The 17269-nt window shown below is 40.8% G+C and overlaps 2 protein-coding genes across 2 annotated transcripts in view; one reads left to right on the top strand and one right to left on the bottom strand.

Moving 5' to 3' along the window:
• CNOT1 (CCR4-NOT transcription complex subunit 1) overlaps positions 1 to 17269 on the top strand; it is a 74946-nt gene that overhangs the window by 2852 nt on the left and 54825 nt on the right. The window contains exon 2 of the mRNA XM_081107942.1: positions 10975 to 11249. Within this exon, the coding sequence (XP_080964068.1) occupies positions 11148 to 11249 (102 nt within the window). The 5' untranslated portion in view covers positions 10975 to 11147. The remainder of the gene's footprint in view (positions 1 to 10974; positions 11250 to 17269) is intronic.
• NLRC5 (NLR family CARD domain containing 5) overlaps positions 5679 to 17269 on the bottom strand; it is a 940085-nt gene continuing 928494 nt past the window's right edge. Inside the window, exon 49 of the mRNA XM_081108345.1 lies at positions 5679 to 5829. The gene's annotated coding sequence lies outside the window, so the exon portion shown is untranslated. The remainder of the gene's footprint in view (positions 5830 to 17269) is intronic.

Below are 17269 nucleotides of genomic sequence, written 5' to 3'. Positions count from 1 at the left end.
TTCTGTCTTTAAGACTGGAAAGGTTAGCATAAACCTCTAGGATAACATGTCTTGATTAATTTTGTTCTAGCATTTAGAAGGAAATTCCTGAAATGTTGAATGAGAGGGCTTTTTTGAGATGTTGGACTAATTATATGAACTAAGTGGAATAAAAGCATATTTTGAAACACACCATGTTACTGTTATTAAGCTTCATGTTAAGAGCTCAACAGTTTCCCTTTTAGATAATTTGCAAGTTTGTCACTTATTTATAGTTCCTAGTTTAGAAATGCAGTTACTTTTAAATTTGATGTAGACCCATCATAAGAATAGTTACTTCTTTGTTTCATACCCTTTGTCTTTGTTGCAATAGCTTCCTAACTAATCTCTGGTATCTTTTCCCCATCATTTGTGTATTGGTTTTTTTTATTATATAAGTAATATGTGAATGCATCTTAATTGTGAATGATTCCAGGAATACAGTTCTTTACTGCCAAATTGCCACCTAAATCATTGGTTTGAAAATAGCCAGCCTCTGCTCAAAAGTCCTTCAAGTACCTTGGCCAGGAGCTATATAAGTGTTGATTCCTTCCTACCTGTTGCTATTTTATGCTGTATCAAGACTGTTACAGTGGTTTCCAAGTACATCTTTGCCTCTTTTAACTGGAATGTCAGTGTTTGTACATACCAAAACATTATCCATCCTAGGAGCTCAAACTCAAGTGTGCTTAAATATTTTCTCTGATGTTAAGCAAAATTGATTTCTTATATTCTTCTTGGCCAGTTTTACTTAGCTGTGCCATATATTGCCTTTTAAGTTCTCTGTCTCATTTTATGGGGGGTAAGGAGTTGTCCTTTCCCCCAAACACATATCCCATTGCCCTGAATGGTAACTGAATGATGCTTCATTTGTACACTCAATGGCATTCCTGGAAAAGAGTACACCCTGAATTTTGTTCTTTGAGAGCACAGACTTTTTTTCTTGGAGCTACATATTTATAATTGTTGACGTCTTTAGATGGTTACACTTTGAAAGCTAGTCATACAGAATTAGCGTATCATCCTTTAGGAAACTGAAGTCCAGGAAAGTGAGGTGGACTTCCTTCGTTTAAGGTTAGATCAGATTTTCTACTCTAGCTCTAATGTTCATTCTGTCTCCCACACTGCTTGAATTCAATACGAGGAAAAGAAAGATCTATAAATTGGATCATTCACCAAAAAAGTGAGAATAAGCAATGTGGTCAACCACTTTTTTTTTTTTTTTTAAAGACAAAGTTCATCATGCAATAAAAATCTCCTGAGGTCAATATTGTAGTTCAGGATTCACTTTACTTTAGTGGATTTAATTTTTAAGAACATCATGACTGCCCCACCAGCGTGGCTCAGTGGTTTTGTCGACCTATGAACCAGGAGGGGAGGTCACAATTCGATTCCTAGTCAGGGCACATGCCCGGTTCTATCTCTCTCTACCTCTCCCTTCCTCTCTGAAATCAATAAAAATATATTTTAAAAAAAGAACATCATGACTATCTCCATGAATAGTTCTACAGAATTAATGTTTACACATTTCTTGAATTAATGCCAATTCAAGAAATTGGCAATTTCTTGAATTACCTAGGGAGATGTTTTTTTTTACTCCCAATGTGGGGGTCCCCCCGTATTATCCTATATAATAAAAGCCTAATATGCAAATTGTCCCCTTGGGCGGTCATTCAACCTGGAGTTTGACCACTCGCTATGATGTGCACTGACCACCAGGGGGTGGCATGGAACATGGTGGGCACAGCAACGTGCTGGGACCTCTCGCTGGCTACCTGGGGGCAGGGGTGATGGGTTCGGAGGTGTGGTGAGAATGCAGGGTGTCCACTGAGCTCACTTTCACTCCCTCTGCTACCCTCTTCAGGGATGGCAGGGCTCACATGCTGGGGAAGTCCCCTGTGCTCAGGTGCCGGGCACCCGTGAGGAGCCCATGGCATCTTCCCCTGCACAGCCTCTTCCGGTTGAGCCAGGCCGCAGCTGCAGCTGCAGCTGCTGGGACAGCAGGGGCCGGTCGAGCTCCCTGTGGGTTTGTGCAGGAGCAGGTCTGTGAAGCCGGCTGGGAGAGAGCGCGCTGCCTGCCTGGCTTTGTATGGTGCTGCTGGGCGGCCAGAGGCCCGTGCTGCGCCCTGCATCACTGCGTGGGGACTTGGGCTCCATGGCTCAGGTGGAGGGGGGTGTGTGGAGGCCCAGGTGCTGCCCAGGGCCCAGAGATCAGCAGGGACTTGCCCTTCCATGGCAGACACTCGCGCTTCGATTGCTGGCCAGGTCTAGGGACTGCACCTGTGCTTAAATTTCGTGCACCAGGCCTCCAGTTAAAATATAATTCACATACAGCACTATATAAGTTTTAGATGTACAGCATAATGACTTGACAAACACCTTGCGAAATACTCCCAGTGTTTTTGTTGGACAAAATTTTCTTAGTTGTGACCAAAGAAAATGCAGGTTTTTTTCCTAGCAATTTTTTGGAGGACAAGATACAAGATTTGATTTTTTCATTTCTACATTGTGACAGTATAAAACTCTACCCTGACAAAAAGATGGTCTTTAAAAATAAAAATTATTTTTTTCTATCACCATTTATCCCCTCTGTTCATTCTTTTACCTCCACCCTCACCCCCCCCAAAAAAAAAAACAACAACAAGATGGTCTTTTCTGTTATAATTATTGTGAATGGTCATTACTTATCTTCAGTGTAATAAAACTTGTAGCACTTCTGTTGAGAGATGTGCACTGGATGGAGGGACTTAAGTTTTAAAATGTTCTTCAGCACTATAAATTGAATTTTGACATAATTTAAGTTTTCTTTTGGCATAGGTATTTTTTAAAAATACATTTTTATTAATTTCAGAAAGGAAGTGAGAGGGAGAGAGAGAAACATCAATGATGAGAGAGAATAATTGATTGGCTGCCTCCTGCACTCCCCCCACCGTGGATCGAGTCTGCCCTTGACTGAAATCGAACCCGGGACCCCTCAGTTCCCAAGGCCAATGTTCTATCCATTGAGCCAAACAGTTAGGGCTGGTGTAGTTATCTTTAAAGTAGCTTAAGTATACTCCCCATTATTATCTTTTAGTCTTAAGTATATTATATACTGCACAGCTTTATAATTTTGCAAATACTACTGGGACCCTTTTTCTGAATATTCAGATTTCAGACCAGGAACTTGGTAAGCATGCTTTCTGGCTCTCTTCACTTTTTCCCTTTTTAAAAATAAGGGATTTATTTGCTAACATGAACAATATTTTGTACTATGCTGATGTATGGGTTGTATTAATTCTTATAAAATTCAGAAAATATTCACACAGGCTATTCAGTGTTCTTTAAAAGTTAGTATTGCCCATCCAGTGTGGCTCAGTCATTGAGTGTGGACCCACGAATCAAGAATTCGATTCTAAGGGGTATAAGAGATCAACCGAAGGACTTGTATGCATGCATATATGCATAACCAATGGACATGGGACGCTGGGGGGTGGGGGAGGCCAGGAGATAGTCAAGGGCGGGGAAAAAAAATGACACATATGTAATACCCTTTGTAATACTTTAAGCAATTAAAAAAATAAATAAATAAACTGAGGAAAAATAAATAAATAAATAAATCGCCTTGGGGGGGGGCGGGGAAGAATTCGATTCTGGTCAGGGTGCATGCCCTGGTTGCGGGCTGAATCCCCAGTAGGGGAGGGGCAGGAGGCAGTTGATCAATGTTTCTCTGGCATTGGTGTTTCTACCTCTCTATCCCTCTCCCTTTCTCTAATATCAATAAGAACATTAAATGTTTTTAAAAAGTTAGTATAAAGTTTCATTGCGTTAAGTAAAATTGCTTGTTTAAAGTGACATCCTATATCCTATATCCTATATAATAAAAGCGTAATACGCAAATTGACTGAACGGCTGAACAGTGGAATGACTATCCGGGACCACGCTGTGACACCCACTGGCGCCAGGCCAGCCAGGGCAGGTGCAATGCGATTGGTTGGGGGCCCAGCCATAGCCCCATGATTGCCCTGCAGAAGGAGGCTCAGGCTACTGGCCGGTGGGGTGATCAGTTGGGGATCTACGATTGCTCGAAAGAGGGGGAGGCTCAGGCCACGACTGGCAGGGCCTCCCTCTGTGAGGGAACCCCGGGTGCCTGAGGCTGGGGGAAGGCAGGCCTACTCTTCCATGAATTTCATGCATCGGGCCTCTAGTGACATAATGGATCAACTCTTGATCCATTTTTTATTATTGGCAAAGCTTTCATTTCAAACTGATTGACTACCTGTTGGCCATTTTACCCTTGAGTATTTTCTTATCCCTTGCCAGCTGGGTTAAAAAAAAAACCCCACAACCACACGTTTTTACACTAGGTTTTTCTAAGTCCAGGAATACATAAGTTTGGGATGCCCATGATTTGGATTATTCATACTTAATGCTTTTATTCTTTAGTTGGATAATGGAGAGGCAAGTGTACCATGTATATATTGACTCTTATGCCATAGATTTTTTTAAAAAATGTTTTTATTGATTTTGAGAGAGAGAGAGAGAGAGAGAGAGAGAGAGAGAGAGAGAGAGAGGGAGGGAGGGGTCAGTATGAGAGTGAAACATCAAAAATCAATCAACTGCCTGTTGCACGCCCCCCATCAGAGATCAAGCTCAAAACATGGGTATGTGCCCTGACCAGGCATCTAATTAGCAAACCTTCAGTGCACGGGATGGCGTTCAACTAATTGAGCCACACAGGCCAGGACAGTGGCATAGATTTTTAAAGGATTTTTCTCTTCCCTTTACATAACGACAAATATACCAAAGATTACAGAAGTTGAGGTTGTTTGTCTGAAGGTAAACTGTAAAAATTACTTGTATTTCAGTTTAAATTTTTAGTCATTCCCAATCAGTAAGTTTCCAAGTACTTTCGCAAGCACAAAACATTGATGTGATAACTTCAATATACTAACCTAGTTTTGGAATAGTATATACTAGCGGCCCGGTGCATGAATTCATGCACGGGTGGGGTCTGGCTGCCCATCCCAATGGGGACCAATCTGGGTGGGGGAGGGGGGGTAGGGACCGTGGGAGGTTGGGGGCCGATTGGCTGCTGCAGTGTGCATCATAGCAACCGTTTGTTTCAGTCATTCTGGTTGTTCTGTCGTTCTGGCCACTTGGCTTTTATATATATAGATAGATAGCGTATAGAGTTCTTTATTTTATGTTTGGGTTTAAGTGACTAATTCTTTTTTTTTTAAGTTTAAGTATTACGTATGTCTTGTTTTATCCCTGATTGACCCCCCTGCCCCTCCTACCTCCCTAAGTGACTAATTCTTTTTTTTTTTTTAATATATTTTATTGACTTTCCACAGAGAGGAAGGGAGAGAGACAAAGAGCCAGAAACATCGATGAGAGAGAAACATCAATCAGCTGCCTCCTGCACATCTCCCACTGGGGATGTGCCCGCAACCCAGGCACATGCCCTTGACTGGAATCGAACCCAGGACCCTCCAGTCCGTAGGCCGACGCTCCATCCACTGAGCCAAACCGGTTTTGGCAGTGACTAATTCTTAATGTGTTATTGCCTACCCTATTTCTACCCTTGCTCTCCCCTACAGTTTATTCACAGTTCACCGTCTAGAGCAGCCGTGGGCAAACTACTGCCCGTTTGAAATGAATAAAACTAAAAGAAAAAAAAAAAAAAGACCGTACCCTTTTATGTGATGATGTTTACTTTGAATTTATATTAGTTCACACAAACACTCCATCCATGCTTTTGTTCCGGCCTCCGGTCCAGTTTAAGAACCCATTGTGGCCCTCGAGTCAAAAAGTTTGCCCACCCCTGGTCTAGAGTGATTTTAAAAGCAATATCATGTCATCCTGTTCAAGATCATCCATTGATTCTCCATTTGTCTTTAGTAAAAGCCAAACAGAGTCCTTTCATCACCTACAGGATATAGTCCTGCCCTGTACCTCCTCAGGCATTATTTTCCCTCAACTGACTCTCCCCCCCACCCCCACCCCTACTAAGTTTACTTTGGCTACAATTTGGCCTGCTTGCTTTTCCTTGTACATGCCATGAGGAAGCCTTAGTAGTGACTGACCACCAATCCCTCTGCCTGGAACATTCTTTTTTTCTTTTATATATTTTTATTGATTTCAGAGAGGAAGGGAGAGGGAGACAGAAACATCAGTGATGAGAGAGAATCATTGATCAGCTGCCTCCTGCATGCCCCCTACTGGGGATCAAGCCTGCAACCCCAGCATGTGCCCTTGACCGGAATCGAACCTGGGACCTTTCAGTGTGCAGGTCGACGCTCTATCCACTGAACCAAACCAGCTAGGGCCTGGAACGTTCTTTTCTCAGATGTGTGTATGGCTATACCGTCAGTTCCTTCGAGTCTGCTCGAATACTATACTTTCCAATAAGGCTCACTCTGACCACCCTACTTAAATAGCAGCACCCCCCTCTTTCCACCCCCACACACATTTGGTTCACCTTTACCTTATAGTTTTTCTTTTTTCATATTAGCATCTCCTAAAATGCTTCATAATTTCTTATGATTACTATTTTTCCCTTACAGTGGGAATGCAGGGATGTATGTACCTCAGATATTTGACACATAGCCAGCACTCAACAAATATTTGATTGAATTAATAGTAACGCTTAAAATTTGCTCTGAGAAGTGGTAGCCACTTCACATAAGCCATATACTCTTTTTTTAAAAAAATACATTTTATTGATTTTTTTTACAGAGAGGAAGGGAGAGGGATAGAAAGTTAGAAACATTGATCAGCTGCCTCCTGCACACTCCCTATTGGGGATGTGCCCGCAACCAAGGTACATGCCCTTGACTGGAATCGAACCTAGGACCCTTGAGTCTGCAGGCCTGACGCTCTATCCACTGAGCCAAACCGGTTACTGCAAGCCATATACTCTTACGTTTGGTAGATCTAAGTTGTGCTTGGCTTTGTGTTAAGTTTGTGGAAAACCATATTTGGAATCCACCCTACAGAAAGTAGATGCAAAAGCCATTTTTCTCAAAAAGGGTCCTGTTGGTGTTTGGGCAGGGTAGTTCTTTGTTGGTGCTGCTGTCCTTTCTTGTAAGATGTTTATTATTATTATTATTATCTTAAATATATTTTATTGATTTTTTACAGAGAGGAAGGGAGAGGGATAGAGAGTTAGAAACATCAATGAGAGAGAAACATTGATCAGCTGCCTCCTGCGCACCCCTCCACTGTGGATGTGCCCGCAACCAAGGTACATGCCCTTGACTGGAATCGAATCTGGGACCCTTGAGTCTGCAGGCTGATGCTCTATCCACTGAGCCAAACTGGTCAGGGCATAAGATGTTTATTATTGTTTCTCTAATTCTCAGATGCCAGTGTCAGTCTTTTGTAAGTTAATCTTGGAATGACTTTCTGTTATCTTCTTTCAAAGCCATATGTATTAAGGGTCCTGCCCACACTTAAGGGAAGGGGATTGTTATTATATAAGGGTGTAAGTATTCGGCAGAGATCATTGGGTTTATTTTATTTTATTTATTACAATTTTTTTTATTGATTTCAGAGAGGAAGGGAGAGGGAGAGAGAGATAGAAACATCAGTGATAAGAGAGAACAATAATTGGCTGCCTCCTGCACGCCCCTGCTGGGGACTGAGCCTGCACCCTGGGCATGTGCCCTTGACCAGAGTCAAACCTGGGACCCTTCAGTCCGCAGGCCAAGCTCTATCTACTGAGCCAAACCCGGCTAGGGCAGGTCAGTGGTTCTTAAACATTAAAATGCACTAAGTCCGTCTGGTGTGGCTCATTGGTTGAGGGTTGACCTAAGAACCAGGAGGTCATTCGTGGTTTGATTCCTGGTCAGGGCACATGCCCCGGTTGCGGCCTTAATCCCAAGTGTGTGTGTGTGTGTGTGTGTGTGTGTGTGTGTGTGTGTGTGTGGTGAGGGGCATGCAGGAGGCAGCCCATTGATGATTCTCATCATTAATGATTCTAACTCCCTCTCCATTCTTCTCTCAAATCAATAGAAATATTTTTTGAAAAAATATGTAAAATGCACTAAGAATCACCGGCAGAGTGTATTCAAAATACCATGTCCTGTACTTCCCACCAGGATTTTGATTCTTTTGATGTAGGGTGGTGCTTAGAAATCAGCATTTTAAAAATATTATTTTTAATCCTCACCCAAGGATATTTTTCCATTGATTTTTATATTTATTTATTTGGTTTTAAGAAAAATGGGAGGTAGTCCTCACATGTGGCCCACTCTGGTTTATATATTTATTTATTTCAGAGAGGAAGGGAGAGGGAGAGAGAGATAGAAATATCAATGATGAGAGAATCATTGATCGGCTGCCCCCTGCACTCCTCCCACTGGGGATGGAGCCCACAACACGGGCATGTGCTCTGACTGGGAATCAAACTGTGACCTCCAGGTTCCTAGGTCAATGCTCAACCACTGAGCCATGGCAGCTGGGCCCATTGATTTTTAGACAGAGTGGAAGAGAGAGGGACAGAAATATCGATGTGAGAGAAACTCATCCATTGGTTGCCTCCTGCACATGCCCCGGCCAGGGAACAGCCTGCAATGGAGGTACATACTTTTGACTGGAACCAAACCTGGGACCCTTAGCCCGAAAGCTGACATTTTTCTATCCACTGAGCCAAACCAAATAGGGTGTGGAATCAGCATTTTAAATAGGTCTTCTCTCCTCCCCATTCTTTTAAAAAAATTTTTTTTACAAACCCTTGTGTCAGGGCTGCCTTTTAATAGATCGCAGCGAGGCAGCCTGCTCTGCTATCTATGAAACCCTGACCCAGAAGCATGTCGTCTGAGTCTTCTTTTTAAAAAAATTATCCTTTTATTTATTTTTATTTTTTATATTTTTAAATTTTTATTTATTAAAAACAATATTTTTATTGATTTCAGAGAGGAAAGGAGAGAAAGGGAAACATAAATGATGAGAGAATCATTGATCGGCTGCCTCTTGCATGCCCCCTACTGGGGATCGAGCCCGCAACCTGGCATGTGCCCTTGACCAGAATCGAATCTGGTTCACAGGTGGATGTTCAACCACTGAGCCACGTCGGCTGGCCTCTTTCCCCACTCTTATACACAGTTGTCTTAGTTGCATAGCATTATAATAAATTCTGTATTCTATTAGGCATTTGAGGTGAGTGTTTCCTTTTGTGTGTGTGTGTTTTATAGCATTTAATGTATATAGTTAGGTTGGTATGTTGGAACTGATAAGAGGGCTACCTTTAGCAGATGATGTTTATATGGTACACTGGAGTAAACTGGTAGAGGATGATTTGGGGCATTTTATATAATCCTGATAAAATGAAGGATGACAATGGTAAAATTTTTCAATTAAAATATTTTTAGCCCTAGCTAGTTTTGCTCAGTGGATAGAGCATTGGCCTTCGGATCGAAGGGTCCCAAGTTCAGTTCTGGTCAAGGGCATGTACCTTGGTTACAGGCTCCTCCCTGACACTAGTCAGGGCACGTGCAGGAGGCAGTCAATTGATGTATTTCTCTCACATGGATATTTTTCTCTGTCTTTCCCTCTCTCTCTGAAAATCAATGGGAAAATATCCTCGGGTGGGGATTAAAAGAAAAATTTTTTTTTCAAAGTTTAATGAACTTGAGCTACATTCTATAATTAGGTTTATGTTGATTTTATGCTTTGAAGGGCTAAATACGTTGTTTTTTTTTTAAATGCTCACCTGAGGAGTGAGGATATTTTTTCTGTTGATTTTTAGAGTGGAAGCGGGGAGGGAAGGGGAGGAGGTACGGAGGGAACAGAGGGGGCAGAGAGAGAGAGAGCGAGAGAGACAGACACATCATCAATTAGTTGCCTCCTGCTTGGGCACCAACCAGGCTAGGGATTGAACCTGCAATTGAGGTACATGCACTTGACCGGGAATCAAACCCAAGCCCCTTAGGTCCAAGGGACAGTGCTGTAACCACTGAGCCAAAAGACTGGCCAGGGATACATTCATTTTTTAAAGAATTGATTTGAAAGAGAGGCGCAAGGGCGCGCGCACACACACACACACACACACACACACACATCAACTTCTTTATCACCTAACCACCTATTGATGCATTCATTGGTTGATTCTTTTATTGTTAATCCTCAGTGGAGGATATTTTTTTTTAAGAGAGGTTGGAAGAGGGCGGGTGATAAAGGAAGGTGGGGACAGACGCACGCATGCACCATGCACGCATGCACCACGCACGCGAGAGCTCAGACAATGATTAGGGTCGGGATTGAACCTGCAACCCAGGTATGTGCCCTTGACCAAGAATCAGACCGAAGACATCTATTGTTGATAGCCATTCTTACAGGTGTGAGTTGATATCTCATCCTGGTTTTGATTTGCACTTCTCTGATGTTTAGTGATGTTTAGTACCTTTCATGTACCTGTTTGCCATTGGATGTCCTTTTTGGAAAAATGTCTGTTTAGTTTCTTCACCCGTATTTAATCTGAGTTTGCTTTTTTAATTGCATTGTGTGAGTTCTTTATAAATTTTGGATTAACCCCTTATCTGAAACATGGTTTGCAAATGTTCTCTCCAATTCCATAGGCTGACTTTCCATTTTCATTGTTTCTTTCATTGTGTAGAACCCTCTACATTTGATCTAGTCTCACTTGTTGATTTTTTTTCTTTTGTTGTGCTTTTGGTGTTATATCCAAAAAATTATGTCCAAGAGCTTCTTCCCTATGTTTTCTTGTAGCAGTTTTTTTTTTGGGGGGGGGGGCGGGGGCGAGGGTAAACGTGCATTTTCTTTTTATATTGGCCCCACCTGATTTTAAAACTTGGATTTTAAAATTGGTAGTGGTTGAGGCATCTTAATTCACTTTTTTCTTTCTTAGTATTACAGGTAATAAGATGGAGAGGTGAAGGTTTTTAACCATTTTTTCCCCTAATAAAAATATAATTAAATATAATTTAAAAATTGAATTTTTTTTTTAAACAGGTGCCATGTTTCAGAACAGAGTAAGACCCCTGGTAAAGAAGAACTGACGACACTGTACGACACCAGATATAGGCTAATTACAAGGAAAGCATTAACCTGCCTCTGAGGTGACTAAAGGGGAATAATGGTGATTTTGCGCCGGGCTCGGCCGCCTGCTTCCGCCCCAACCAGCAATGAATCTTGACTCGCTCTCGCTGGCCTTGTCTCAAATCAGCTACCTGGTGGACAATTTAACCAAGAAAAACTACCGAGCCAGCCAGCAGGAAATACAGCATGTAAGTAAACACAAGTATCATTAAAGGAATGATTACTCATTAGAAAGAAAATTGGGAATTTATGTGGGTATGTTGCATGAGAAATATCTAACTTTTGCCCCTTATTTCAGGTGACTTCAGCTTAATACATAATCTTATCCCATTTTTTAATGGAATTCACAGATTTATTTTTGGTTAAAAATTATTACATATCTAATTTGTGTTGATCTATTCCTTTTTTTTACATTTAAAAACGAGATATACCTCACAAACTATAAAACTCAACCTTTTTAAAATATAAAATTTAGTATTTTCTAGTAGATTCACATAGTTGTTGTTCAACCATCACCATCTAACTCCAGACTGTTTTCATCATCCTAAAAAGAAACACCTCAATCCATTAGCAGTTGGCTCTTCTTTTCCCCTTCACTCCAGCCCCTGGCAGCCACTTACCTACTTTCTACTTCTGTGGATTTGGACATTTTATATAAATGGAATCATTCCAAAAGTGGACTTCTGTGTCTCTTCTTTCATTTTGCTTCCTTTCAAGGGTCATCATCTTGGAGCCTGACTCAGTCAGTACCTCGTTCCTTTTAGTCCATTCTGTGGGTATTCCATGTTTTATTGATCCATTAGTTTTTTAGTATTTTTCATTTCTTCTCTTGTGGATTGAATATCAATTGTTCGGAGATTATCTTTTCTGTAAGATTTTTGCCTTATGTTTACTAAACACTGCAAGTTTGCGTTCATTTTCTTGTCATCTTATCTTTGAACCAGTGTTATACCTTTTTGAGGACTCTCCTCTTAAAAAACAAAACAGTTCTATAATTACTTTGAGAGTATGGAATACTATATGTCTGAACTCTTTCTGTTTATTTGAAATGTTGTTCTTTACCTGTCTTGTATTTCTTTGTTTTAGTTTCTTCAAATAGGTTCCATGTTGAGTGTTTGTTTTTGCTCATCTTTAAACCAGCTCAGTTATCTATAATAATAAAAGCATAATATGCCAATTAGGCCGGACAGCCGAATGACCTTCTGGACAAAGCTGGGGCTGCGAGGGCCTCTAGTTTACATGTATATATGCACACACACACACACACAACATAGTCTTGAGGATACTTAAATGTGGGAAAGTGTGTTGGGTTAGTCTGAATTTCTGTTTTCATATTTGGTAATAGGTGCCTCTTATTCTTTTTCTTCAGCATTCTCCTTTAGCTAGCTGGTTTGCTCACAGACATTAAAAGAGGCAGCTTAAACCTGGTTGTTCCCTCAGCTCTGTCTCCTGTGCCTTTCTGCAACTTCTGTATATTGATCTGTGTCTCTAAATGGACAATCTATTTTTTAAGGTTCATTTGTGCTCCAGATTCATCTCTTGAACAAAGCATAATTATGTCTCTAAACATTTTTATTTCTGGATTTATTAGCCCCAAGTGGAAGTCTGCATTTGGTCTGTCATTTGAGGTGGTAAAAATGAGCTATCTGTCATACCTCATCTGGACCATTTCTTAAAATAGAATGTTTTGTTGAAAATGGAATTTTTAAAAAATTTGAGAGATTAGAATAGAGAGAAGTACTCTTAGTTCTACCATCTTTTATTTACAAGTTGGACATTTTTGTCCTTAAATTAATGTTTTATGTGTTAGAAGTAACCCTTTATATTTGCTGTCAAAATTTGTTTTCATGTTCTTTTCAGTATATTATACTGTTTTGAATAGATGCACTGTTTTTTGTAAAATAGCTCGAAGTATTCATCCATGTAATACAATGAAAACCTGGAATGAATATTTTAAAGAGTTCTAATATGTTTAACAAGCTTAACAACTACGAAAATGTTTCATTATTTGTATGGAGCACATATATATATTTAAACATAGTCTATTCCAATTTCTATAACTGTAATCATTGTAATGTATGTAGGAAGTTAATATCTTCAATTTAAACTTTAACAATCTAGTACTGTATAATTATATAGATTCTTGGACATTTTTGGCACCTTTGACATCATTTGTTAGGCTAGATTTTGTATTTTTCTTGAGCTTATGTGAAAATGCCCATGTATGTGTTCTTGTTTTTTGTTTTTAAATCTGTCTTTAGGAGCTGGGGTTAAAGGCATGATTTCTCAGATAATTTTGGCTTTATCAATATACCACCCAGATAAGGATTTAGAAAAATATTAAGAGAGCTAGGTATCAGTAGAAATTTTTTTTAAAATATATTTTTTATTGATTAAGATATTACATATGTGTCCTTATCCCCACGTTGCCCCCCCCCCCCCCCCCGGCTCATGCCCTCACCCCCCCCCCCCTTGTCCGTGTCCATTGGTTAGGCCTATATGCTTGCATGTAAGTCCTTTGGTTGATCTTTCCCCCTTACCCCCACCCTCCCCTACCTTCCCTCCAAGGCCCGACAGTCCAATCAATGCCTCTCCGTCTCTGGATCAGTCCTTGTTCATCAGTTTATGTTGTTCATTATATTCCATAAATGAGTGAGATCATGTGGTATTTATCCGCTCTCCAGTTCCATCCATGCTGTGGCAAATGGTAAGAGTTCCTTTTTCTTCTTCCTCTTCTTAAAGAATACCTTTCAGCATTTCATATAATGCTGGTTTGGTGGTGATGAACTCCGTTAGCTTTTTCTTATCTATGAAGCTCTTTATCGGACCTTCTATTCTGAATGATAGCTTTGCTGGATAAAGTAATCTTGGTTGTAGGTTCTTGCTATTCATCACTTTGAATATTTCTTGCCACTCTCTTCTGGCCTGCATGGTTTCTGTTGAGAAATCAGCTGACAGTCGTATGGGTACTCCCTTGTAGGTAACTGACTGTCTTTCTCTTGCTGCTTTTAAGATTCTCTCTTTGTCTTTTGCTCTTGGCATTTTAATTATGATGTGTCTTGGTGTGGTCCTCTTTGGGTTCCTTTTGTTTGGGGTTCTCTGTGCTTCCTGGACTTGTAAGTCTATTTCTTTCACCAGGTAGGGGAAGTTTTCTGTCATTATTTCTTCAAATAGGTTTTTAATATCTTGCCCTCTCTCTTCTTCTGGTACCCCTATAATTCTGATGTTGGTACGCTTGAAGTTGTCCCAGAGGCTCCTTACACTATCTTCATATTTTTGGAATCTTTTTTCTTTTTTCTTTTTCAGTTGGGTATTTTTTGTTTCTTTATATTTCAAATCTTTGACTTGATTCTTGGGATCCTTTTGTCTGCTGTTGGATCTCTGTATATTATTCTTTATTTCAGTCAGTGTATGCTTAATTTCTAGTTGGTCTGTTTTCATATCCTCCAGGGTCTCACTAAATTTATCGGCCGTTTCCATAAAATTCTTGAAAAAACCTTATAAATGTGGTTTTGAACTCTATATCCAGTCATTTGCTTTCCTCCATTTCTGTCATTTGTGACCTGTTTCTTTGTCTCCGCATTTTTTATGCTTCCCTGTGTTGGTAGAGTGGTTTTGTGTGCTAGGTGTCCTGTAGGGCCCAGTGGCTCAGCCTCCCCAGTTACCTGAGGTGGACACTCTTGGTGCACCCCCTTGTGGGCTTTGTGCACAGTCTTGTTGTAGTTATGCCTTGATTGTTGTAGGATCATTGGGAGGAATTGACCTCCAGACCAATTGGCAGTGAGAATCAGCTGTGTCTGCAGTGGGAGAACTTCTGTGCTGAAGCACCCTTCTGGGGCAAGACTTGCTTCAGTGGGGCTTTGGTGCTCACTGAGTCTGCGCCCTGAGTGTGTCCCTTATGGATCTGAGGAGTTGTAATCTGGATGGTTCCCCTCTGACCACTGGGTACACTGGCTCTTGGATCTAAGGAGGTGCTAATTTAGCCTCTGCTTGAGGTTACCCAGCAGGAGCTAAGAGAACTGCAGATTCCTCTTCCTTTTTTGGAGTTTGGAGGTGCCCTGATGAGGCCTAGCTGTGAAGAAATGCAAGCTGCTGTGGGGCCTTGGGCCTTCTCTTGGAAGTTCTGGGTCTGTCTGGCCCAGCTGCAATTTTTTAGGTAATTTTCAGGTTGCAAAGGGCCAGGGCATTCATGTGCAAAAGCCTCAGCAGTGGCCTGGGTGGGGCAGGGTCTCAGGGAATCAAAGGGCGGAACAAGCAGCTATGACTGGTCCTCAGTCCATAGCGTGAGGGGCCACGCATCTCAGTGTCCCGATAATTGCTGCAAGCACCTCTGAGGGAAAGCCGCCCTCAAGTTCAGAGTTCTGCCTGCTGCCAGACAGTCCAGTTTCTCCCCGTATGAATCCTGGGTCCCCAGAGACCCTCCCGGAACCGGAGTTCAGAGCAGTCGGGAGCTTGTGACTCCCTCCTGATTCAAAAAGACAGCCGCGTCCTCAGGTACCAGCCCCTTTCAGCGTGCGCTCGAGCCTCCATACCTTTGCACTTTACTTCCGCAGCTCCTCTGAGTCTCAGTGTGCTTTTCTCTTTTCTTCTAGTTGTAGAATTTACACTCAGCCAGCCTTCCTGTAGTTCTGGATGATGTCCGTTTTGTCTTTTCGTTGAATTTTTGAAGTTGTTGTGGGAGGCAGCAATTTCCCGGTGTTTACCTATGCCGCCATCTTAGTTTCTCCGAAATTTCTTTATAATGAGCTAAAATATGTGGGTTAAAAATTTTAATATTTCATACAAGTACCCTTCACATAATTGTCTTTAATCTTCCCTCATGTGTGTTCTCTAGGCCAAATAGTGCCCCAGTTTCCCAACCATTCCATATGATTTTCTGACTAGATGCACTATTTGTTACTGTCTCTCTTATAATATTTGATTCCTAGGTGAGAATGTGTTACTCTTACCACAGATCAGATCACTACAGAAGTACTGTAGAATGCTTTTGATATAGTTACTTTATTTTTAATATAGCCTAAAGATTTACTAATAGACTGTAAGGTAGCTACTTACCTAAAACTTGGAATTATTTCATTCCTTTCCCTTGCCCAGTGGGTGGAATGGTGTAATTTTAAGCAAAAATGTCTAGGGCTTAATCATATGGGATCAATAAAATCTTATTTCAGCATATTTGTAATCCAAGATCTTGTTTTTATAATACCACTTTGGTTGTAGAAGAAAAACAGTTGCTCATAGTGAAGGACAGACTGCATGATATCACAGAAGGAATATTGCATTTCCCTAGTAGCCATAAAGCACACCCTGTGATCCCTACCATTAGCCAGCAGGATATGTGTGGTATTTCTCTTTAGTCATTGCAACCTTGACTTAAAAAACAAAACACCCACTTAATGTATAGTAACCTGGTATTGTCATATATGTTAGGGTTGTGGTGGTGATTGAGGGGCTGTAAAAGCTATTGTGAAATTATAAAATATCAAAATAAATGTAAGGATAAAAGGGGATAATTGTGAAATTTTGCTGATCCTAGTTAAAACGAAAACTTCAATGATGATTTTTTTTATTATTGGCAGACTAATGGAATGATTCTTCCATTGTTTTGATTGGTATAACAGTGCCAGAGAAGTCAGTATGCTCGTTAACCATGATTGGTCCCCTGATTCCCTTTGGCGTTCTTCTCAAATGCTGTTCCTTTAGCTCTTCTGTGGTTATCACCTCAGTATTATAAATCTCAGCTTACAAGTTACGTCTTCAGGGAAGGTTTCTTCTGAGGTACTGCCCCTCTCCCATCAAGATCACATATCCCCGTTTTATTTTCTCCATACGACAGTTAATATTATCAGAAATTCTTTGCCTGTGCTTTTCTTTCCCCTCGAAAATGTACTTTATGAGAGCTATGGAACCAATTGATCTCCTCTACTGCTGTATTTGCTTGTATCTTGGGTGGTATTGGGCTCGTACTCAAATATTTGTTAAACCAGATATTTTTGCTCTTTTGAGGGTAAGGTCTGTTTGGTTGGAGCATAGGTAAATTTTTTAAATTTGAATTGACTCTTTAAGATAATGTCTTCAGCATTCCAGGAGATAGGAAAATTCTCTGCCTTTATAGAATTTAAGCAATGGTAAGAACCCACAAAACCATCATTGGAAATAGGTTCACAATAATCTTTAGAATTGCAGAGGTTCTTATTTATTTTTAAAAAAT

Source organism: Myotis nattereri (assembly GCF_964212035.1).
Source record: "Myotis nattereri genome assembly, chromosome: 15".
NCBI classification, from domain to species: Eukaryota; Metazoa; Chordata; class Mammalia; order Chiroptera; family Vespertilionidae; genus Myotis; species Myotis nattereri.
This window is presented reverse-complemented; position numbering and strand designations above follow the sequence as displayed.